The sequence below is a fragment of the Typopeltis vanoorti genome, chromosome 21 (genome assembly GCF_054136105.1).
Source record: "Typopeltis vanoorti isolate ZY-2024b chromosome 21, IOZ_Tvanoo_1.0, whole genome shotgun sequence".
NCBI classification, from domain to species: Eukaryota; Metazoa; Arthropoda; class Arachnida; order Uropygi; family Thelyphonidae; genus Typopeltis; species Typopeltis vanoorti.
Window position 1 is genome coordinate 12590767 of NC_143569.1, and position 22894 is coordinate 12613660.

The window sequence follows — 22894 nt, forward strand, 5'->3', positions numbered from 1 at the left end:
GATCAAACTTCGCAAACAGTTCGACTAATTTTAAAAAATTGCCGTTATTCCTTTCATATAATTTATCAGATGATCTAAATTTTGGCTACCAAGGAATTTTATAATTTCAATCAAGCATTCTAAAACACTCGTCCAATGTTTCTTTTCCATTTCATACATGCTTTGAGTCTGGCAATCAATAGTAGTTTTGTTTTTTAAATTTTTTATCAATTTCCTTCCATTTTAAGAAATTTTTCATGTGAGCTAAACTAGTCTCATGTCTATGCAAAGTTATACTTACATTTCTCTCTCATTTCTCATCGTTATAACCTTCTACAAGACTACTTGATTCAGTAGGTGCGAAAAGTTTGCCACAAAAGCAAAAAACAGAATTTAAAGTTTCAGAATAAATGAGCTATGTTCTTGGCATGAGCTCCCCGTTTTCCATTTTTCTATTATAATACGTGTCGCCAAATTTATGACCATATGTATCTCTTGAATATATTATATTTTTCTTTTGAACAAACAACTCGTAATTTTTCATCAATATTTCCCCATTCACCTGTATCTTCTAAATTTACAGACTAACAATGTGTTAATTTCGTGGTCAACTACAACTAAATCTTCTCCTAACTGTTTTTCACTTAAATCCTGCATCTTGTTATCTTGTTCAACAGTTATAACAGTACTTTCATTCAAACTGGATGATGTGCACGGTTCGTCAACTCTGATTTCTGATGTATCAAGTTGGTTACAATCTGCATCAGAATATTTTAATATTTTAACAAATTTATTAAGAGCCCCAGTTTGTTTTTTAATATCTACTTCTTTCACAGCATGACACTTAGGATTTTGTGCACCAGATAACTTTTTTTAATTTTTGATTCCATTTCTATTTTATACCCCCAAGAAATTATCACACAACCCTGCACAGAGACTAAACAATAGTCCGCACTACACTACTGTCAGTAGCCTATTGAGATGCGTACTGTTATAAATCTACTGTTGCTATCCTGTCATTACTGTGACATTGTAAAATTTTATTATTATTTTAACTTTGTATACTTGTAATTTCTATTAATTACTTGTGATGTCTTTTTTCTTTACTTTATGCTTTATTCTCCGTTATTCTAATGTAGCTGTGCGCGCTTTCTCTCTCTCTTTCTTTCTCACTCAGAATCTCTCTTGTTTATATTATTACGTGCTATGTTTACAAGAAAGTCAAATAACGTTTATTTACATTACTATGAAATGTACACAAATTTAAACATTAGAGAGATCGCTTTCTCTATCCTTCTATAAAAACTCTTTAGTAAAATTTAGAACCTTCTTTCTAAATTTCCCCAACTTTAAAATACTTTCTTTAACACAAAACGTTATCTACTCTCAGTTTACAAATTTTACTTATTAAACTCCAAGCTTACTCGCAAAGAGGTACCTAAATCTCTCTGTTTAGTTATCTTTACAAATTTGATATCAACTTCTAATATGCCAATTGGTTCTCTTAAGGACACTTCTTATGAAACATTAAACATATATCTTAAAAGTCTTTCTAATACAACTATAAGAGGAATTATATAAAAGTTTTGAACTTACAAAGGCTCTGTATCTCACAATTAGTCAAAAGTCTTTCACTAAAAGTTCTATGGCAATTCTTTCATCTCAGATCTTCATCTGGAATTTGACTTCTGCTATATCAATTAGGAATGTAGCAGGACTCGTACAGTTCCGGAAAAATGTTATTCTCCCACAGCGAAAAGAAAAACGTACAAGCGAAGGTACTTCGGGAAATTTGCCTCGCCTTTTCTCCTCTACTTGGGCTCGCTGAAAATGCCTGGATGACTGCCGTCTCAAGTAGCTTGAATCGCCGCCTCCAAGAAAAATGAAACTGTTGTCAACTCTCAATCAGGATCCCTCTGAACTGGAAACTTTTCTCTTCTACGGCGTTTGGGACTTCTCCTTTCGGCAATTTGAAAGCCCTGTTTGTGGCCTAGAAGTCGTTTCTCTCTAGCAACGTCTCGAACCGAGAAGCTCCTTTCTGGAAGCGGAAAATTCCTCTCTCAACCAACGTCTGGATCTGGGATGCTCTCTGACGATGTCTGGCACTAAGCAGCTTTGTCTCTCTTTGGCAACATCTGGGATCGGGCAGCTTTAGCAATGTCTGGAACCAAGCTTCCTCCTCTTTGACAGCGTCTGGAACCAGGCAGCCTCTCCTGTCTCTCTGTGGACGTCTCTGGAACTGGGCCCCCTCTACTTCTGCAGCAATCTCTGGATCCGTGCAGCCCCTTCTGTTTGCTTCAGTCCCTTTTTATTATACCTCCTCTGAGACCTTGCATGAAGTTTGGCAACCCCCAAAGAATCAGTATGATTCTTTCATCTTAAGTTTCAAGTTCAGCACGGCTTTTGTTCTCCCCCCACTTTCTTTTAATTGTAAGTTGCCAGCCATCAGAAAGTTTTTGAACCTTTCTGACTGACTTAGCAGATGTTTACACTTGAGCCTGCAAGCCTTTCTCATACAAACAAATTTTAACAACATTTCTAATGCCCCCAAGTAGATCTATTACATGCAGCTTCCGCGATATAAACATTGCCTTTGTTTTTAACACTCTAACATATTCTTATTAAAGCAGTATATATAGTTAACTTCCAGAGATGTTATTTACAATAACATCTAAAACAAACTATATAGAGACAAACAAACTTTATTTCTACAATATTCACTTGGGACTTAACCCAAGTAAACAATCGAATGTAATGTGCTTTGGAATATTTAAGCTACAATCGAGTTTTTACAGTACCATGTGACTGGTTACGTAGCAACAAATGTTTTGTATGAAAATTCGTTTCTGCGCATAAAAACTGTTCCTTGTTTCACTTTAGATTCTGGAGGCAAGCATTTAGCCTGCTCTCACTGCAAAATTGTAAACAGCCGGCAATATACAATTTTTTAAAAATTTTTATTCAGTGTATCTGGCCTTATTTATTTTAATAATGATCATTCTAAGAATTTTTTGTTTTTATGATAAAAATTTTGTTTCTTAAAAATGAACCTATGACCTGTGTTCACTGTTTACCGGAAACCGACACATACAGGACAATATATACACATAAACTCCTACCACCACCCAACACAAAAACTAGGTGTCATCAACACACTAAAAAACAGGGCGCAGACGATCTGTTCCAATGAACAGGCACTTAAAGCTGAATTTAAAATTATCTTTAATACTTTCCAAAAAAACGGATACAGCCAAAACACTATTAACAAAATTCTCTACAAAATCTCAAAAAAAAAACAAAGACAAACCAGACTACAGTAAAACTATAACCATTCCCTACATTAAAGGAACATCAGACAAAATAAACAGAGTACTACGGAAATACAACCTCAAAGCCACCTTTAAACCTCCTGCAAAATTAAAAAGCTTACTCAGCTCATCCAAAGACCCACTCCCTCCACTAGCCCACCCTGGAGTATACTGGATTTATTGTACTTGCAACATACCATATATATAGGAGAAACAGGACGCACAATTCCTATCAGACAAAAAAAACATAAATGGCACATTAAATATAATAATTATGGTGAAGCTGGCCTTTCTGATCATGCCCCGAATTCCTTACACAGAATTGACTGGAAAAGCACTAGCTGTCTACATTGCACTAAAACATGGTATGAACGAAAATTCAAGGAAGCATGTGAGATTATTATCAACCACCCCAATCCGAACAATAATGATGGTCTAAAAATCCCAAACATATGGAAGGTATATATTCAACCCATGGAACGTTCCTCATTAATAACAACTATAAACAGGACTGTAGAAAATCCAGTATCTTAAAAGCAAAAATAAGAATTGCAATACTAAAAATAGGACATCATTGTTTCTGAAAGAATGTTTATTCCTGTCATCGTAAATAGAATTTAGCTTGATGTAATTTTTATTTTTTTTTCACTAGAGGTCATGCCAGTAGAATAACACGTGATCAAATTATTGTTTCTTTAGCTTACAGTTAATAATGTAACTCAGCTTGTCTTGTACAATGATGAATGCTCCAGATGATGATCTTGATGTGAAGATCGAAACGTCGGGATAATAAAAAAGTTTTTTTAACACAGTTGTAAATTCCATAAATTTTTAAAATGAGTGGTAGTATTAAACTTTCCAAGATTTGGGAAACTTGAATTCATAGGCCTCGTGCCAAACAACTAAGACTTGCCAGCAGCATTCATGGAGAGCGCTTCCTTATAGGACTTAAGGCCTTCAGTCTAATCTTTTCCACTTGTTATTTTGTGCAATTTTATTTGTATTTTGCAATTTTAATAGTTTCACTGATGATGTCTCAGTGACTGAGACAACATATAGGATTGATTCAATGTGCGTTAAATTATTTGTGCTTTATTTATTGCATTAAACCTCGAATCTCTTCGATCTGGTGTCATACCTTCCCTAACTGTTAATTGCTTGAGGAGCTTGTTTGTATAAGTAATATATCACAAGCAATTACTTCTATAGCTGGATGTTTTGTAATTGCAACTGTTTGATTTAACTATAACCACAAGTAGAAATAAGTCATCTGAGATGGGGATAATTCTTCCTAGAAAGGACTAAATTGTTGATCCTCTGTAAATAAGATAATAACTTTGATAAGGAAAACAATATAACATTATGGTGATCAAAAAATGTTAGTTCTAATTTGTATCATTTTATTACCAAGAATGTTCCTTAGTTTTGAACTGGTTGAATAGAACTTTTGTGTTTAAAAATGTATTAGAAAGCTTTAAAAATAATTTTGAATATGTATACAAACTATACAACTGCATTTAGTTGTATAGTTAAAGGCTCTTTATTACAGTGAGTGGTTATGTATTGTATCTTGCTTATTAGCATATCCTGCCCTGTTATTTGTGGATATTTACAATTTAAATATTTTAAATCTGGAGATTATGTAAAAAACTTATATGCATTAATAAATTGTATGAAACAACTGATTTTTTTGGACAGAATGTTGTATGATTCATAGTGTAGTTAACAATATGTGGATGTTTGATGAAAATTTGTTTGTGGATATATCTGGACAGTTTTTTTTTTTTTCTTTTTCTCTCCAATACACAAGGCATCATTTATATCTTCCATAGATGATTCAGAGGAAGGGGGCAGGCCATTTCTCCATTGGAAGTTCGGAAGTTTGAATTTCAAAGTTATTTTCATATTTAAAGAAATTAGCTGAGATTGTTACTTTTATCAGAAAGAGGATGTCAATAAGAGATAATTTAGAGGCATATGGCATAGGTTATGGCAGCTTAGATTTTGATTGGTTAAAAGTAAAGAATTAGGAATAGAGAATCTGCTTGTCCATTCAATGATCAAGTACAAAGTGCTCTTCTCCACTTTTAAGTAGGTCTTATTTTTCCAATTGTATTTCAAAATTTTAAGAAGCAACCTTATTTCTTATTTCTACTTGTTTTGTTTGTCATATTAATATATTAGTTATTCAGGAGTATATGAGTATTTTCTGATGTGGCCTAAGGCCTAACAGAGGTGTTCTTTTAGATCATAAGCTTCTATTTAACTACTGATGAATAATTGAAAGATTTCATTGATGGATAGATTATTTGAGCTTATGACTACTGCTTTTGATACCAAAAAAGGGGTAAATTCGATCTTTGCATCAGCTTTAATGTTATTTACTTGGCTAATTGAATTTTTTTTATATTCAGCTATTACTGTAACTTGCTTAATAATTTACCTGCTTAATAATTTTTTACATACTGTGCCCTGGCCAGCATCAATCAGCTTGCAGACTTGCCTGTAAGGTTAAACTGTTATAGTGTCTCCTATCCCATGGTCCAGGGATGGAGCCTAAGGCTTGTGGTGCCAGTATAATGTCTAGGGTAGTCCTGATCTTCCACTCCTGAGTGTAATCATTTCTTGTCAGAGAATAGGTATCCATGTGTGGCTCCATGGTGGACAGGGAGCTCTGGTGCTGAACCAACTTCCGGAGTATGAATAATTTTTCATTCTCTTGTTTATCACAGGCCCTCAGCAAGTCCCAACCATGTTTAGAAGCCATAGAAACATCAAAAGCACCAACAAATATACCACTTCTTCATTTGTTGCTAATTCTTCCTCAAGTATATCTCCTGAATGGAATTTCTTCACAGATTCTGGAGATATAGCCAACCCCTCCAAACCCTTCTGGATGAAGATGAGTGATGTTTTTCCAAATGGATGTTCTGGTGTGTTGAATCTACATTCAACAGTAAAGCAAACTCTTCATCCAGAAGGGTTTGGAAGGATCTCCAGAATCTGTGAAGAAATTCCATTCAGGAGATTATACTTATTGAGGAAGAATTAGCAGCAGTAATTAAAAAATTACTTTGTGCAACATCTGTTGGGGATGGGGGGGGTCTCAATGATTTTTATCTCCTACAAATCTTTAAACTTTATCTAGAGGCATAATTTTGGACTGGGACCTCCTCGATGTTCCTGATGAGACCTGCTCTGAATTGAAGGACTAAGAAGTGAAAGACAAGAAGAATCCTCATACATAGAAATGGGCACTTGGTTCCCACCATGAACATCATCTTTACCTTCAGCACACCAAAATTTGCCAAAGCCGGTTATCTCAGCTACCCAGTAAGGTTTTACATCTTGAACTTTTGGACTGCTTTAAATGTCAAAAAACAGGGTCTTTCTCAAACTTCTTGTTGTGGCAGTGCTGTCTGTGCCTGATGTTGCAGTAAAGACTAAAGAGCAAAATACCAAAACGGTGTGAGCAAAATCACCCAGCATACTCCCAGGAATGCTGAAGATGGAAGGACAAAAAAGGAGATAAAAAATAAATAAATAAATAAAAACTGAGCAGAGCATCCCCTTTCAGGAAGGAAGCAGTTTATCACAAAAGTAGCAACATCTAATATCCTTCATTAGAAAGCAACTTTAAAGAAAGTGTCAGTAGGAACCTTAATACATATGTCACTCCCACCTTCTCCATTGAATGGTGTGATTTGCTTGCTGTCTCTCTTTTAGAGTGCATAAGAGAAAAATCAGTATGGGCTCACTCCAAAGGACATGCTGAAAATGGTTCCACTACATGAAAATCTACTCATTAAAAAAAAAAAAAAAAAAAATGAAAAGTGTGTCCCAGAGGATCAGACATGTCTCCATACCCATTAACAGATGGCTCATTAACACGCTCATACAATTGAATAGACACTTATTTCATGTCATTGAAAATTTGGACAAATGTTAGGACAGTTGTTTTTATGTGTTTGGTGGTACAACAAACGGGTTTTGCTTGAGTTTGCGCAGTATAGCTTCTGTGGGAAGGGACATGTGATTCATTAGGTAGTGCCATTTTTATTCCAAATGTCTAATTGCGCTATATATTTACAAATATATTACACCATCTTCAAATGTCTCTCTGTACCTTATTCCATGATACAATAAAACTACTTTGTTTACTTGTGTCTGCAGTGTAGTGGATGATGAGGAGTGCATGCCATTCATTACATAGGGACTACTGCTTCTAGTCTTCAGACAATATACACATAGGAAGTAAAATTAATAACTTAATACGTATAAAACCAACAGTAATAACTTTAATGAATTAAAGGTATAAATATTCTTGGCCATGCATGGAAGCTGGGCAAGAGCGTGGTTGACAAGGGTGTTAGAGCTAGGTTTTTTACTTGGAGAGTGGTGAATGAGTGGAATAAGCTTCTAGAGTCTGTTGTGGATGCTACGACCGTGAATGAGTTCAAGGCAAGATATGATAGATACTGTGTGAATATTGAATAGTTGTTCCAGACATGATGTTAGGGCCTCCCTCGATGAGTCTGTCGACTCCTTGGAGTTTCCCGGAACAATAATAATAATAATATTTCTTACTGAAAGTAACAATAAGAAATAGTATGAAATAGAATATAAATAGAATAGAAGTAACAGTAAAAAATAGAATGGTGAGTTTTGACATCGTATCTCTGTTTACAAATGTGCCTACAGATGAAGTTCTGACTCTTCTTAAGGACAAGGTTTCTAAAAAAAAAATGTTTGCTTTTCTAACTCACTGCATCAATTCCGGCTATTTCTGCTACGAAGATAAAATATACAAACAAACTAGCGGTTTAGCTATGGGGAGCCCTCTATCTCCAGTCTTAGCTAACATTTTTCTAGAAGATTTTGAAGAGAAAGATATTTCCTCAGCTACTTTGAAACCTAAACTGTGGTTACGCTACATTGATGACGTCTTCCTTATCTGGGGACGTAGTTTAGAGGAACTGCAAAACTTTCTAAACCATTTAAATAACCAACATCAGAACATTAAATTCACATCAGAACTAGAGATTAACGGTATTCTCCCCTTCTTGGATCTAAAGATCAACAGATTACCTGACTGTCTTAAATTTTCAATTTTTCGAAAAACCATCCACACTGATAGATATTTACATGGTTCTTCTCATGACTTCCCACCTCAGAAACTGGGCATCATCTCCACCTTTGCCCATCGAGCAAGATGTCTCACTTCCACAGAAGAAGACCTTCAAACAGAGCTTAACTTCCTGAAAAACACCTTCCTAAATAATGGATATTCATCTCGTAACATCACTAAACGTTTGAGACCACGCCAAAATCCTTGACAAGAAGATGATTCCAACCTTATCACTCATATACAGTTACCATTTATCAGCTCTCTTACCCCAAAACTAGCTAAGATTTTGAAGAAATTCAACATAAAGACCTACTATACTACTCTGCCAAAACTTCGTTCTTTTCTGAGTCGACCAAAACCAAAACACAACCAACTGCATTTTCCTGGTGTTTATAAAGTTTTGTGCGACTGTGGTCGACCTTATTTTGGCCAGACAGATAAATCTGTTTCACTTCGTCTTGAGGAACATAGACGTGACATCTCTTATAGTAGAACACGAGCGAGCACCCTTTCCAGTCATGTCCTCTTCTCGGCAAACTCTAACCTTGAAGAACAGCCACATCAAGTTGACTGGGAACGCATTACTAATTTATATATATGCAAGGATGAATTCGAAAGAAGAATTATCGAATCAAAAGAAATAGTTCTGGACCCTTCACGTTTGAACAACAATCTAAGCTACAATTTGCCTGATTCCCATAGCGCAGTAATCCAGTACTGGCGCTCTAAAATAGCTGTCGCATACATTCAACTCATGCCAACGGTAGCACGCGGTCACCTATTCAAATATGACTGTTACTATTCTGCTTTTTATTAAGCTGGAAAGTCCATGTTTTTTACCTTGTTATTTTTATATCTTATGTTTTTTTTTTTTTTTTTTTTTTTCTCACCTGAAGAAGTCGGAGCACCAATGAAACTAGTCGTGATGTATTAAAGGTTTTTGTTATACTTTCTCGGGTTCTAGTCAGTTAAATTTATTTTTATAAATGTATACATCCTGAGTAAATCCTAATTTCAATAATATGTATATGTGTGTGTATATATATATAATTTCTGGGCATCTAGTATAGATGCCAGTTGAATGTGCGAGAATTAAAAAGTTAACATGTGACAGAGTCAGCTCTCGAGAGAGGCATTAAATCTTGTGTATTTGCAATGTTTAGTCTAGTTTGACATTTACCAAGATCATCATTTATAGAATTTCTCTTTTAAGGCATCCTTTCAGCTATAAGTATAGTGTCTTTTATTAGTGCTACTATCTTCAAAGATTTTTTGATTTTTTTTTTTCTTTATCTGATTCACACATAGAAGGCCACCAGACCTATAGCACATTTAGTACCGTGTGTGGGCAAGAGGAGTAGAAGAAAGGAGGAATCTGTTCACAATTTCCTTGAACAGCTGAGGGTTGTAATCTTTGGTAAAGGAAGAGTGGAGTGGAATAAAAGAGGAGGCAGTGAAGTTGGTTTGGTGAGTTTTAAGGTGGACTGTGAAAGGATAGCAGTGTCTCTTGGTTTAATGATTTTAGAAGAGAGTAGAGGAATAATAGTGTCCAATTAAGTAGAGCACTCTCCATGAAAGTATCTGTAGAAGAGACACAAGGGAGAAACTGAATGTCTCTGAGAGAGGGATCGTTATTTAGCCTGATTTCCTTCTTGTGGATAGAATTGAGCAATTTTCCATGGCTGTGCAGATATGGGCTTTGTATAGAGTTAACAGCTGTGAAGGTGTGAATTAGTGTCTTGTGCAAAAAATAAGTACAAGTTTTTTAGTGGCTGCAGAAGCTATAGTTGAAATGTGTTTGTGCCAGGAAAAATCGGAGATGCAGATCAGTCCAAGAAGAGAAATCTGATTGTCTTTGGATATCTCAGTGTTAGTGAAGGTAAGGGGGATGGGATGTGAGATCTTTCTTGTGAGAGATCAGACTGGACTGAGTTTTGGTGGCATTGAAGTTTACAAGGTTGTCCTTGCCCCACAGTTAGGTATATAGTTAGGAGAACTGAGTTCAGGACACTGGTCATTGTAGATCTTTGAGGATTCTAATACTTGAACACTACAAGGTTTGTCGAATGAAAAGGAGGAATTGAGTGTATGTATTGTTAGCTTCGGAAGTCTGAGAGAGCAGGTCATTTATATACAATTGGAAGAGAGTGAATGAAAGAACAGATCCCTGAGATGATACTCCTGCATTGGTGGGGATATCTGAGGAAAGTAAACTGCCCACCATGACCTGTAGTGAGCGACCACTGAGAAAGTTAGAGATTTAATTGCAAAGTGAGGAAGGCAGACCATAGGATGGCAGTTTGTTATGTTCACCCCTCTGCCAAACCCGATCTTATGCCTTTGAAATGTCGAGAGCAACCACATGAGTTTCTTCAAATTTCTCCATGACTCGAGTCCAGAGGTGAATGGTGAAGGCAAAAAGAACAGTTGTAGATTTCAAGTGGCAGAATCCATACTGCTGGTCACTGATTAGTTGGTATGACTCTAGGTGGTTGTTCTTTTGGTCTTTTAATCTTTCAAGAGTTGGTTATTGATGACCTTTTCCATACTTTTAGAGAGAACAGAAGTGAGAGAATTGGATGGTAGTTTGTTGGTTGAGTTTTATCACCTTTCTTTGGGATGGGCTGGATGTGGACCTGCTTCAATGTTGTAGGGTAGATGCCAGTTGAATAGGATAGATTGAAGAGGTGATACAGGATAGATTTGAGTTCTGGGGCACAATTTTTTAACACAACAGGTGGGATACCATCAGGACCAGATGTCTTGTTTGTGTTCAGGTTATTGAGGATTCTTCGGATTTCTTTTTGTCGGAAGACTATTGGAGACATGAAGGGACCCATTCTTAGTAGTGTGGAGGGAACTTTGCCTGTATCATCAATGCAGGAATTTTGAAGAGAAGAGTGATTGCCATTAAGTTGTCCTTGTCTTTAGGTAACTACTGTACCATCCATTAGTGAGAGGATTTGTGTTCAGGTTATTGAGGATTCTTCGGATTTCTTTTTGTTGGAAGACTATGGGAGACATGAAGGGAGCCATTCTTAGTAGTGTGGATGGACCTTTGCCCATATCATCAATGCAGGAATTTTGAAGAGAAGAGTGATACTAGTAAGTTGGCCTTGTCTTTAGGTAACTACTGTACCATCCGTTTGTGAGAGGTTGGAAACTTGGGTAGGCAGAAGTTGCATCTTAAAGGCCATGGCAAGGGGAGGAGTGACTGTCATTTGGACAAGAAGGAAGTTTACAGCATTTGGTCCTTTCAAAGTCTGACTTGGACTTAGTGACGTGGTGATGATTTATTTGCAACTGCTGCAAGCTGTAGTATAGGCAGAGTGGATAGCTGGAGTTTTGGTCTTGATCCATTCCTTGTAAGCAGAATTTTTTTTCTTTTACAGTATCAACACTTTTTTGAGAAGAAGGTTTGGATTGGGGCTGAGAATTTGGTGTACAATAAGGGATGAAAGCCTTCATTCCTGTGAGGATGATTTCTGTTATTTGGTCTGAGCAGGTGTTTGGATTAGAAGAACTGAAGCAGTAGTCAGACCATGGGAAGGAAGAATGGAAGTTGCGGAACTGCCAGAACTCCCATTTGGTACCCTTGTAGTACCTAAGGACACGAGACTGCGAACGTGGTTGTTCCAATGCAAAAGAGACTTGTATGAGGTTGTGGTCCAAGTTACCAAGAGGAGAACTGACAATCACAGTATACCTGGAAGGGGACTTAACACATTAAGTGTGTTGGCAAGCTGGAGAGGTTGTCAGGTGTTCTGGTTTCTGATGGTCTTGTCAACATGATTCCTCAACATAAATTCTCTATTTACCAAAATTTATAAATTTACTTTTTATAAAGCCTGTCCATTCAACTTATCTTCATCTTCACCAACATGATTGGAAAGTGGCAGCACCAAGCCAATCTACAGGTTGCAGGTTTGATTCTTCAGTTTCATGAAGGTCTTTAGGGTAAGATGATTTTCATTGCCCTGTGTGAAACCATCACCCTGTTTATTGAAGTCCTTTGAAAAGGTACCATATTTAATCTTTAACATGGGGTTCTATACTTCCTACCTGCAGTAGGAACTAGTAAATGTGCTAATTTTTTATGGATGGGAGTTATAAAAAAAAAGTATTACATACTGTCTTACTAAGCTACATATACAATAATTCAGTTATTTTGACTGCAAAGGAAATGTTCTGGTAGGTTAATTGAAGACACCAATGCATGGTACTGTAGCACAGGCTGGTGACACACTAACCCAGCGATTTTCAACCGGTGTGCCGCAGCACATTGGTGTGCCACGAGATTTATGAAAACAAATTAAATGAAAGAAATAATGTCGTAATTTGCACATTTATTTATTAGTGTCTGATCTTCCATCTTCTTTTGTGTGTAAATCAATCAAAATTATGCCTATTTTTTGCCAGATCATCAAAAAAATTAAAAGAATATATTTTTAGTGTGCTGCAGAATTTTAATAATTAGTCTAGGTGTGGTGTACTATGATAAAGGTTGAAAATCACTGCCCTAACCCAATGAAGTTTCATTTATTTGAAAGTTAGGTAATTGAGATTAATTTCCTTGCATTTGGTCACATTATATTTTGAACTCTGTTTCTGCATTTGGTCTTTTAAGATTATATTGTAAGAACTAAGGTCATCTGAACAACTGAATGCTTCATATCATCAGCATTTTTATTCTTAATTTATTTTATTATTCACAGAGCATTGTATGCCAGAAATGCATTGATGGGAAGTACAGTGAGTGCCAAAATGAGTGTACTCCATGGTATTGATGCTTATTGTGCTAATTAGTGATGCTTTTGCTAATCCTTGAGATGTTGCAGGTCAGATAGTAATAATAATGGTTGATAGATGTGCAGCAGAAGCTATTATAAGATTCCTGTGGTCATTTATAATATAATATTATCAGCTTTCTGGAAAAATTCAAATCCTCTACAACTGGCTGCTCAAACATTTCATAGTGCTGTGAATAAGAAAAATCTAAAAAGTTTTAATTTTCATTTAAAAAAGTTCACTTTTTGTTTAAAAACAGTTAATGAATTTGTATAGTTTAGTAATTGAATGGTGATTTTTTAATTTGAAAAATTCTGCCCTTTCGGAATTACTCCTTAACATGTATTAACATATATTGCATAGGTGGTGTAAGTGGTATTGGAGGGATGGCCAACTTGAGCAGCTTACTTAGTGGAAGCAGTCGTCCTTCTAGTACTCAGTCATCAACAGCTGAGTAAGTATTGCTAATTAAACTCACAGTAATCCTTACATTTTTTATTATCATTGGACTTATATGGAATGTTCAACCTCAGTGAGAAAGCTTGTGTAGCTAACAGTACTTATAGCACATTTTTTTCTTTTAGTTTTTAAATTCATTCGGTGTTAACATTTACATTCCCTAACTTAATACTATCAGTTTGGGTTCACAGTTGATATTGAATTTTACTTTAAATTGTAATGGGTAAATTACTTGAACTCTTTTGGAAAAATAGAATTATATTCTAGCTCTACTACTTTGAATTCTATAGATGCTCACTGCATGTGGAGATGAATCATTTCATTACTGATGGACTTATGAAACACTTGACTGTTCTTGTCCTTTTATATAGTAATTACATATGATACAGCTCTCCCATCCTCATAAGGCACCTGTTCTTGGTGACTTCCCAGTAATAGGACTAGCTCTTTTCATAATTTCCTTTATCTTTGCATTTCTTGCCATATTCTTTGATCTACTTCCGAGTCTTTTCTGTTATTCTGTCTTCTAGATAGCCATCATTGGGATCCATTGTCTTGCCCTGTGTTGGCTGTGCCACACAACCTGTGGACATTCTGAAAGAAAGATCCTTGTAGTCTTGAACTACTTTGGCTCTTTGCTTGCTAAAGATGGGCAGCCCTGGTTGCCTGGCTAGGATCAATCAGATAATAGACTTGCCTGCAAGTGTCAAATGTGTTACAGTAAGTCTCCTATCCCATGGTTCAGGAACAGGATCCATGGCTTGCTGTGGTGCTGGTACAGTGTACATGTGTGTGTGTGTGTTGTGACTTATTCTATGTTCACAACATCCTTAAAACCTTATCAGTAGTTTTAACATTTCAGAAAAACTCTGTCTTCTATATGGAAAGTTTCTGGAGAAATAACTAAAACCTTATCCACAGTTTGAAATCCTTATCAGACTGAGAATCCTAAATAAAACAAACTTTATAAGGATCATTCTATATGAAGTGGAAATCAATAAAGTTCCTTTCATCTTTAACTGAAATAAATCCTAATGGATTAATAACTATAAAAACTTCACTTATCTCTTTATAACAAGAATATCCTCTCTGTCTTTTATTTCTTTCTTTCTTCTAATTTCTGTCCAGTTTTCATATATTAAAGACACAAACTCCACATGTTTATTTTCTCCTGCTCTGTGTCCTTTCTTACTTCATGGACTACTAAATGCTTAACAATACAACATTCATTTCAAAATTAATTTTCAGTTCCATGCATGCTTGGAAATGCAACTGAAAAACTTCCACTTAAGTCCACCATCATGTGCCACCATTACTGCTTTCCAGCATTGGCTTGAAAAGACAAAGTTCTTCCTTCACAGTGCAGAAAAATTTATTTAATTATAATTTCAAAATGAAACAGTCCAAAATTATAACAGTTCATTTTATAATATTTCATGTGCTGAGGTAAGGTCATTTAATTATCCATGTACAGGTATCCCTCGATGTTACCGTGTATATCAAAATCGTGTTAATCAATTCTACTAATCAATAGTAAAAAGTACAATTCGTCTTTGATCGATTACTGTACTAATAGTTCGTTTTATATGGTACTCTTTTAGGAAAGATAAAAAATGAACGCAAAGTAAATGTTTAATAAATACTTGTACCTGCATTAGTTACTGCAATTTTTTTTAATCAAAAGAAGTTATAAAGAGTCATTTGAACAGTTTTAGTTTTTTTCTTATCGGCATGAATTCTACGATAACAAGCAAAATGACTCTCCAGACTTCAGCAAACAAGCATTAACATCTGGATCCATATCCATTACTTGCTGCTTAAGCGATTCTGAACTGCGAAATATTCCATCCAGTTCTTTGACTGTTATTTCCTTTGGAACCTCATCTTCACATTCCAATTGCTCGTTATCTTCATATGTGCGTTGTTCAATTTTAAGAAGATCGTTGTCTCTGAAATCTTTTGAATTTGAATCCAATAATTGCTTAACATCTTCTGCATCAACACCATCAGAACTGAGGTCTTCACCAATTGCAACAATTTCTTTGTTCACAGGATTTTGAAAACAACTTAAGTCATTAGCGAATTCTGGCAGAAGGTTTTTCCAAACAGCTTTCATGCAACTAGAAGACACTTGCTCCTACAAGTCACGAATGTTCTCAATTGCATGTTTAATGTTAAATTTTTTCCAAAATTCGTGGAGCGTAATCACATTTTCTCCCGTTGTTGTTTCTACTGTCTTTGAGAATGTCTTTTTAAGGAAGTAGGCTTTGAAAGTTGCAATGAAACCCATGCCCATGGGTTGTAGCAATGATGTCGTATTTGGTGGGAAAAATAAAACTTTCACATTCTCACACAGATCATCAAGAGAATTTGGATGACCACCAGGCTGCTAGCCTCGTGGCGTGAGCATGATTTTGCATGGTAAATTTAATGGCGCGTTAATCAAAACTCTTGCCGCATATATCAAGGGATTGCCGCAATTAATTTCGCAGTGATAATCAAATCCACGTTAAGCAAAACTGCATTAAGCAAGGGATATGAATATGATATCCTGTAATATGAATTCTAGCAGTAACTTTCGTTTCCCTCATAATTTACATTGTCAGTTATGTCTTGTAAACAACATTTGTCTACACACAAACAGCGAAGAAACATTTCAAGACTTGACAGCTCATACAAAATCATAATTCTGCTAACAATTAATTTTCATAAATTTATTTCACATCTAAATAACAAGACTTCACCAGCTAAAATATTAAAATAACATTGTAAAACTTCTTGCTCACAACATACAAAAATGAAACACGTTTTTAAATTAAGTGAAATGTCTTCCAGAAAGGTGTTCTTTGAGAAAGTCAAACAAATGGAAGTATGAGGGGTGTAGAGAAATGTTTCCCAATGATTACAGTGCAACCACTCGTGAGTGGTGTGTGGAGTAGCATCCCCTTGAATATTAAAAAATACAGTGTTTGCCTAGTTTCACTGTTATATATTTCACACTCCTACTCATTTATTTGAATAACTCTTGGCATACAGTTAGTTTTCTTTCTCTTTTTTTTTTTTTTTTTACTTTGCATGTCACTTGTGGGATATCTGACTTTTAATACAGATATCCTACAGCAGCATCTGGAATAATCCTAGTGTTTCACTTCTGTCTGAATGCATTTATTGCCTGCCATGTGTGACTCCTTGGTCGATGGGTAGCTCTGATGCTGAACAAAAAACCACTTTAGCATGAATTTTTCATATTGAAATTTTTCAGGGGCTCTTACAAGGTCCTGACCAACTATAGATACTTAAATAATCATTTGATAACAGAAGAAAGAAACAAAAAGGACATGTTCACCAGTATAAATATACCAGTGTTTCTTATCATCCATGCAACAGGTGAAAACCAATAGAACAAATGTCAACTTTCTTTATTCAAAAGGATTCAAGACTGGTAGGTTCTCCCAAAACAGTCAAGAAACTTCTGATGATATCCTTGTGGAAACATCATGTCAGAAAAATTGAAAAACTACTGAAAGTGACATCAGTGGGTGGAATGAGATGCAGAGTAACATCTGATAAAACACTAAAGTCTTCTAGAGGAGTATATCAGAATGGGATCTCTTTGATGTTACAGATGAGGAAATATATTCAGAGCTTAAAGATCAAGGATTATATATATATATATATATATATATATATATATATATATATATATATATATATAGGGATAGTCACCTGGTTCTGACCAGGAATATTACCTTTACTTTTTAAACACCTAAATCTTCAGCATCTGTAAAAGCAGGTTGTCTCAACTGTCCTGGTAGGCTGTGCATCCCTAATCTCCTGAGATCTTTTCAATGTCAGAAATATGGGTATGCTCAAACTGTTTCTAATAGCTCTACCACCTGTGCCTGATGTGATAGTAAAGAGCTCGATAAAGCTTTCCCTGCAAGGAAAGCTAAATGTGTTAACTATGAGGGAGATTATTATAAATTTAGTTTAATCCTTTATCCAAGTTTGAGCAAACAAAGTTTGCACCTGAAAGTATCTTCAAGACTGGGGTAAGGTGGTACAACACCAGGGCAACTCGTTGCAAAGGTGGAGCAAGATACTAAAACTCTTGTCTCAGTATCTCCTATAATGCAAAATACATCTCCTTGCAGATATGTCTAATGTTATGCATTAAGGGAAGGGCCACTACCCAGACTACTTTCAACCTTTATTGAGGTCTCTTCAGTGGGAGCCAGGCCCAAGTTGAGACAGGCCCAAGTTGAGATACCAGGCAGAAGCATTAGCAGGTCATCTCAACCTATAGGAGTTACCAAGTGGTGTGCCACCCTTTTTTAATAAATTACTCTGGATTTAGAAAAAGATGTTGAAAGTTTATTTTTCACTAGGTTAGAGTATAATAATAGTTTAATCCTTTATCCAAGTGTGAGCAAACAAAGTTTGCGCCTGAAAGTATCTTAAGGACTGGGGTAAGGTGGTACAACACCAGGGCCACTCGTTGCAAAGGTGGAGCAAGCTACCTTTGCAACCACCTTTGATATTTGATATCTGTTTGATATCAAATATCAAAGGTGGTTGCAACTATTTGATATCTGTCCATCATACATCCTCTAATTATTATCATCATCTTCACCAAATTCCTGCCATGTACCCTCAAGGGGTGTACAGGATATGATAGTACTACATGAAAAAAATTACATCATTATTAATTTCCTATCTACAATTTTCCTCCAAATCAGTCTGTTACTTGTCAAGACTCTAACATTATCAGATCTTATATTTCTATCATCTAAAGCACTTTGTATCGTATCAATCCACCTATATCTTGGCCTTCCTCTGGGTCGTTTTGCTGCCACCCTGGCAGAGAACACTTGTTTTGCTAATCTTTCCTCGCCCATTCTATTTAAGTGACCATACCACCTGAGATTAGCTCTGCTAACGTATTCCTGGATGCTGACAATGTCAAGTTCTTTCATAATATCCTCGTGTTTAATATGATATTGCCATTGAGGCCATCTGTTCACGCCTATAATCTTTCTCAGGACTCTCATATCTGTGGTCTCTAGTCTTTGGTCAAGTGTTTTACTTCTGACCCAGCTCTCAGATCCATAAGTTAAAACTGGTTTGAACACTGTCTTGTATACAGCTAATTTAGTGTTCCGAATAATTTCTCTCTTATTCCATATGAATTTATTCAATTGCCTTCCCACCATACCAGCTTTGCTGATTCTGTTGTCTATTTCTATATTTAGTTTACCATCTTCAGTAAAAATCGTGCCTAAATAGCTGAAATGTTTTACTTGTTCCACAGGTTCTCCATTCACAACACAGTTGACATTTTCAACTGTGTTGTGAATGGATAACTTCTTGCTGACCTTCATACCATATCTATTACAACAGCTATTCAATTTAGTCAGAGAATCTTGCAGACTTGTAGCAGATTTATTTAGAAGTATAACATCATCCGCATAAAGCAAAGAGCTGACATTAACATCTCCAATTTTGATATCAGGTTTAATACCACTTTCCTTCATAATGTGATCCATATAGATAATGAATAACAGAGGGGATAATGTACATCCTTGTCTCACACCAGATTTAACATTAAACCATCTTCCTGTACTTCCTTCAATTCTGACTGCTGACTTACAACTCAAATAAAGACTAAGTATTGCTTGGTATAATGCCCCATTCACACCATATAACTGCAGCGTATTGAATAGCTTCTCTCTTGGCACCTTGTCATATGCCTTTTCCAGATCGACAAAACTTAAATCCAGATCTTTGTTATATTCCCATGCTTTCTCGACTATTTGTCGTAAAGTGAAGATCTGATCCTGACAGCCTCTATTTGGCCTGAATCCAGCTTGTTCTTCACCAAGTTTTTCTTCCACAATTCTTCTCAACCGTTTCTCAAGTATACTTGCATAGATCTTGCCAGGAACACTCAGTAGGGAAATACCTCTGTAATTCTCACATGCAGTTTTATTTCCCTTTTTATATATGGGTACTATGAGAGCTCTACTCCAATCATTGGGAATTTGTCCCTCTGTCCAGGCTTTCTGAACTATGCAGTGCAGCCACTGTAATACTCTTATACCACCATACTTCAGCATTTCTGGTCGAATATCATCTACTCCTGCTGCCTTTCCACATTTCAAGCCTTTGATGGCTTTTTCTACTTCAAGTATGGATATGTATTCCTGACTGCATGCCTGGTCAGTGTTTTTTACCACTGTGCTGTCATCACTGCTTGTTTCATTTAGCAGTTTATCAAAGTAATTATTCCATACTTCAAGGATATCTTTTTCTCCCGTTTTCATGTCACCTTTATCATCTCTAATTCCTTTTACAGCACTCTTTCCCCCATTCTTAAGTTTCTTCAACAACCTCCAGAATATTTTGCCACCTTCTTGATATTTATTTTCTATATTCTTGCCAAAGTCCTCCCATTACTTTTGTTTAGCTAGTTTTACACAGTGTTTAGCATTCTTGAATTTGTCCCTGTATTCTATAAGAGCACAAGCTGACTTATTTGACAGGAACCTTTGATATGCTTTCTTCTTTTCCTTCACTGCCTCTTTAACTTCCTGTGTCCACCAGGGAGTTCTGATTTTTCTATCCTTGCAGACAACCTCACCACATGCCTCTCTATCTGAATCAATCAATGTTTTCTTCAGAGTTTGCCACTGAATCTCCAATGCTTGATTCCTGTTCTCAAACTCTTTCATTTTTTCTTCAATAATCTTTGTGTATTTTAGTCTACAGTTCACATCTGAGAGCTGCTCAACTTTTATTCGCTTTAAAACTTTCTTACATGTTATTCTTTTTCAATATGAAATTCAATTTTACCCTCCTCAAGACTAAATAGTGATCACTTCCAATTTCAAATCCTCTGTACACTCTGGTGTCCTGCACCAGGGAGAAAATATCACTATCAACAATAACATAGTCAATGAGACTTTTCTTATTCCTAGCCTCTTCTCTCCATGTGAATTTGTGCACATTTTTATGTTGGAACATGGTGTTAGTAATGACCAGTCCATGTCCTGAGCAGAAATCCAACAGATATTTGCCATTATTATTAGCTTTGCTCTTTTCTCCAAATTTTCCCAAAATATTTTTGTATGTCTCACAATCATTTCCTACTCTGCTATTTAGATCCCCAACAAGGACCAACTTTTCATTTTTCATTGTTTCAGTTGCTTTTTCTAAAGCCTCAAAAAATTCCTCCACTTCTACCTTAGTAGAACCTTCTGTGGGACCATAGGCACAAATAAGTCTCATTGTACAGTTCCCCATTCTCATATTTACCCACATTACTCTACTTGAGACTGCCTGCCATTCAAGAAGATTAGCCTTGTATTTTGTGTTGAATACTATGGCTACTCCTTCTTTTCCTTGATTGTCATTGCCTGAATATAACATTTATTCTTAGAGAATAAATTTTGTATTTATTGCTCAGAAAGAGCTCACCAGTTTTGGTCTTTTTTGTTTCAGTCACCCCTATTATGTCGATCTGGTACTTATCTAATTCCTCAACTAGCTCCATTTCTTTGCCATTCAGGCTTCTTACGTTGATAGTACAGATCTTTAACTCTGGTGATGTTGAGTTGGGGTTTATTTTCAGATTTGTTCCAGGAGCTGACTTTTTGCTGTTCACCCTGGTTTCCTGGCGAAAACAACGGGGGCCTTGTTTAACCGGGCGACGCCCCAGACGCCATAAAATTTTGTCATGTTGTACCATCATTCTATATTTTGGTTTAACCAATAAGAATACAATTTGGTCGGCTAAATCCCAAATTGCCAGCCCATCCTCGTCCGTTCAGTATCCAAGTAGATACCCAACAGGGTGCATCACGATAAGGTGAGGATTGGACATTAGGTCAGAAGCCATGGTCAGTTATCCGCATTCCTTTAAATGCTATGTGGAGTTTCCTCTCAGTTATACAGCCTTGACCCTTAAGCACTCTAATTATTATTATTATTAAAATCTCCATGGAGTCAAAAGTCTCGTTGTGGGAGGTCTCACTGTTACACACATAGTTTATCATATCTTGCCTTAAATATGTTCACTGTCTTCTTGTTCAAGCAATGACAATCAATGGAAAGAAGGAGTAGCCATTGTATTCAACACTAAATATGAGACTAATCTTCTTGAATGGCATGCAGTCTGAAGTAGAGTGATGTGGCAAATATCAGAATGGGAAACTGGACAATGAAACTTATTTGTGCCTATAGTCCCATAGAAGGTTCTCATAAGGTAGAAGTGGAGGTATTTTTTGAGGCTTTAGAGAAAGCAACTGACACAATAAAAAAGGAAAACTTGCTCCTTGTTGGCGATCTAAATAGCAGAGTAGGAAATGATTGCTAGACATACAAAAATATTTTGGGAAAATTTGGAGAAAAGAGCAAAGCTAATAATAATGGCAAATACCTGTTGGATTTCTGCTCAGGAGATTCACTGGTTATTACTAACACCATGTTCCAACATAAAAATGTGCACAAATTCACATGGAGAGAAGAGGCTAGGAATAAGAAAAGTCTCATTGACTATGTTATTGTTGATAGTGATGTTTTCTCCCTGGTGCAGGACACCACAGTGTACAGAGGATTTGAAATTGGAAGTGATCACTATTTAGTCTTGAGCAGGATAAAATTGAATTTCATATTGAAAAGAAGAACATGTAAGAAGGTTTTAAAGCGAATAAGAGTTGAACAGCTCTCAGATGTGAACTGTACACTAAAATACACAAAGATTATTGAAGAAAAAATGAATGAATTTGAGAACAGTAACCAAACCTTGGAGATTCAGTGGCAAGCCTTGAAGAAAACCCTGATTGATGCAGCCAGAGAGGCATGTGGTGAGGTTGTCTGCAAGGATACAAAAATCAGAACTCCATGTTGGACACAAGAAGTTTAATATGCTTTTTTAGAAATTTGAAATTTATGATTTTCAAGAAAGCATATCAAGAAGTTTGATATGCTTTCTTCTTTTCCAGTGAAGGAAAAGAAGAAAGCATATCAAAAATTTCTGGCAAATAAGTAAGCTTGTGCTCTTAGAGAATACAGAGACAAATGTAAGAAAGCTAAACACTGTGTAAAACTGGCTAAACAAAAGTCATGAGAGGACTTTGGTAAAAACATAGAAAATAAATATCAAGAAGATGGCAAAATATTCTGGAGGTTGTTGAAGAAGCTTAGAAATGGAGGAAAGAGTGCTGTAAAAAGA

At 36.0% G+C, this 22894-nt stretch overlaps 1 protein-coding gene across 2 annotated transcripts in view; it reads left to right on the top strand.

The window, feature by feature from the left end:
* LOC150094626 (proteasomal ubiquitin receptor ADRM1-like) overlaps window positions 1–22894 on the top strand; it is a 209431-nt gene that overhangs the window by 42858 nt on the left and 143679 nt on the right. For both annotated transcript variants that reach the window (XM_090410846.1, XM_090410847.1), the window contains exon 4: window positions 13567–13657. In XM_090410846.1, the coding sequence (XP_090266972.1) occupies window positions 13567–13657 (91 nt within the window). The remainder of the gene's footprint in view (window positions 1–13566; window positions 13658–22894) is intronic.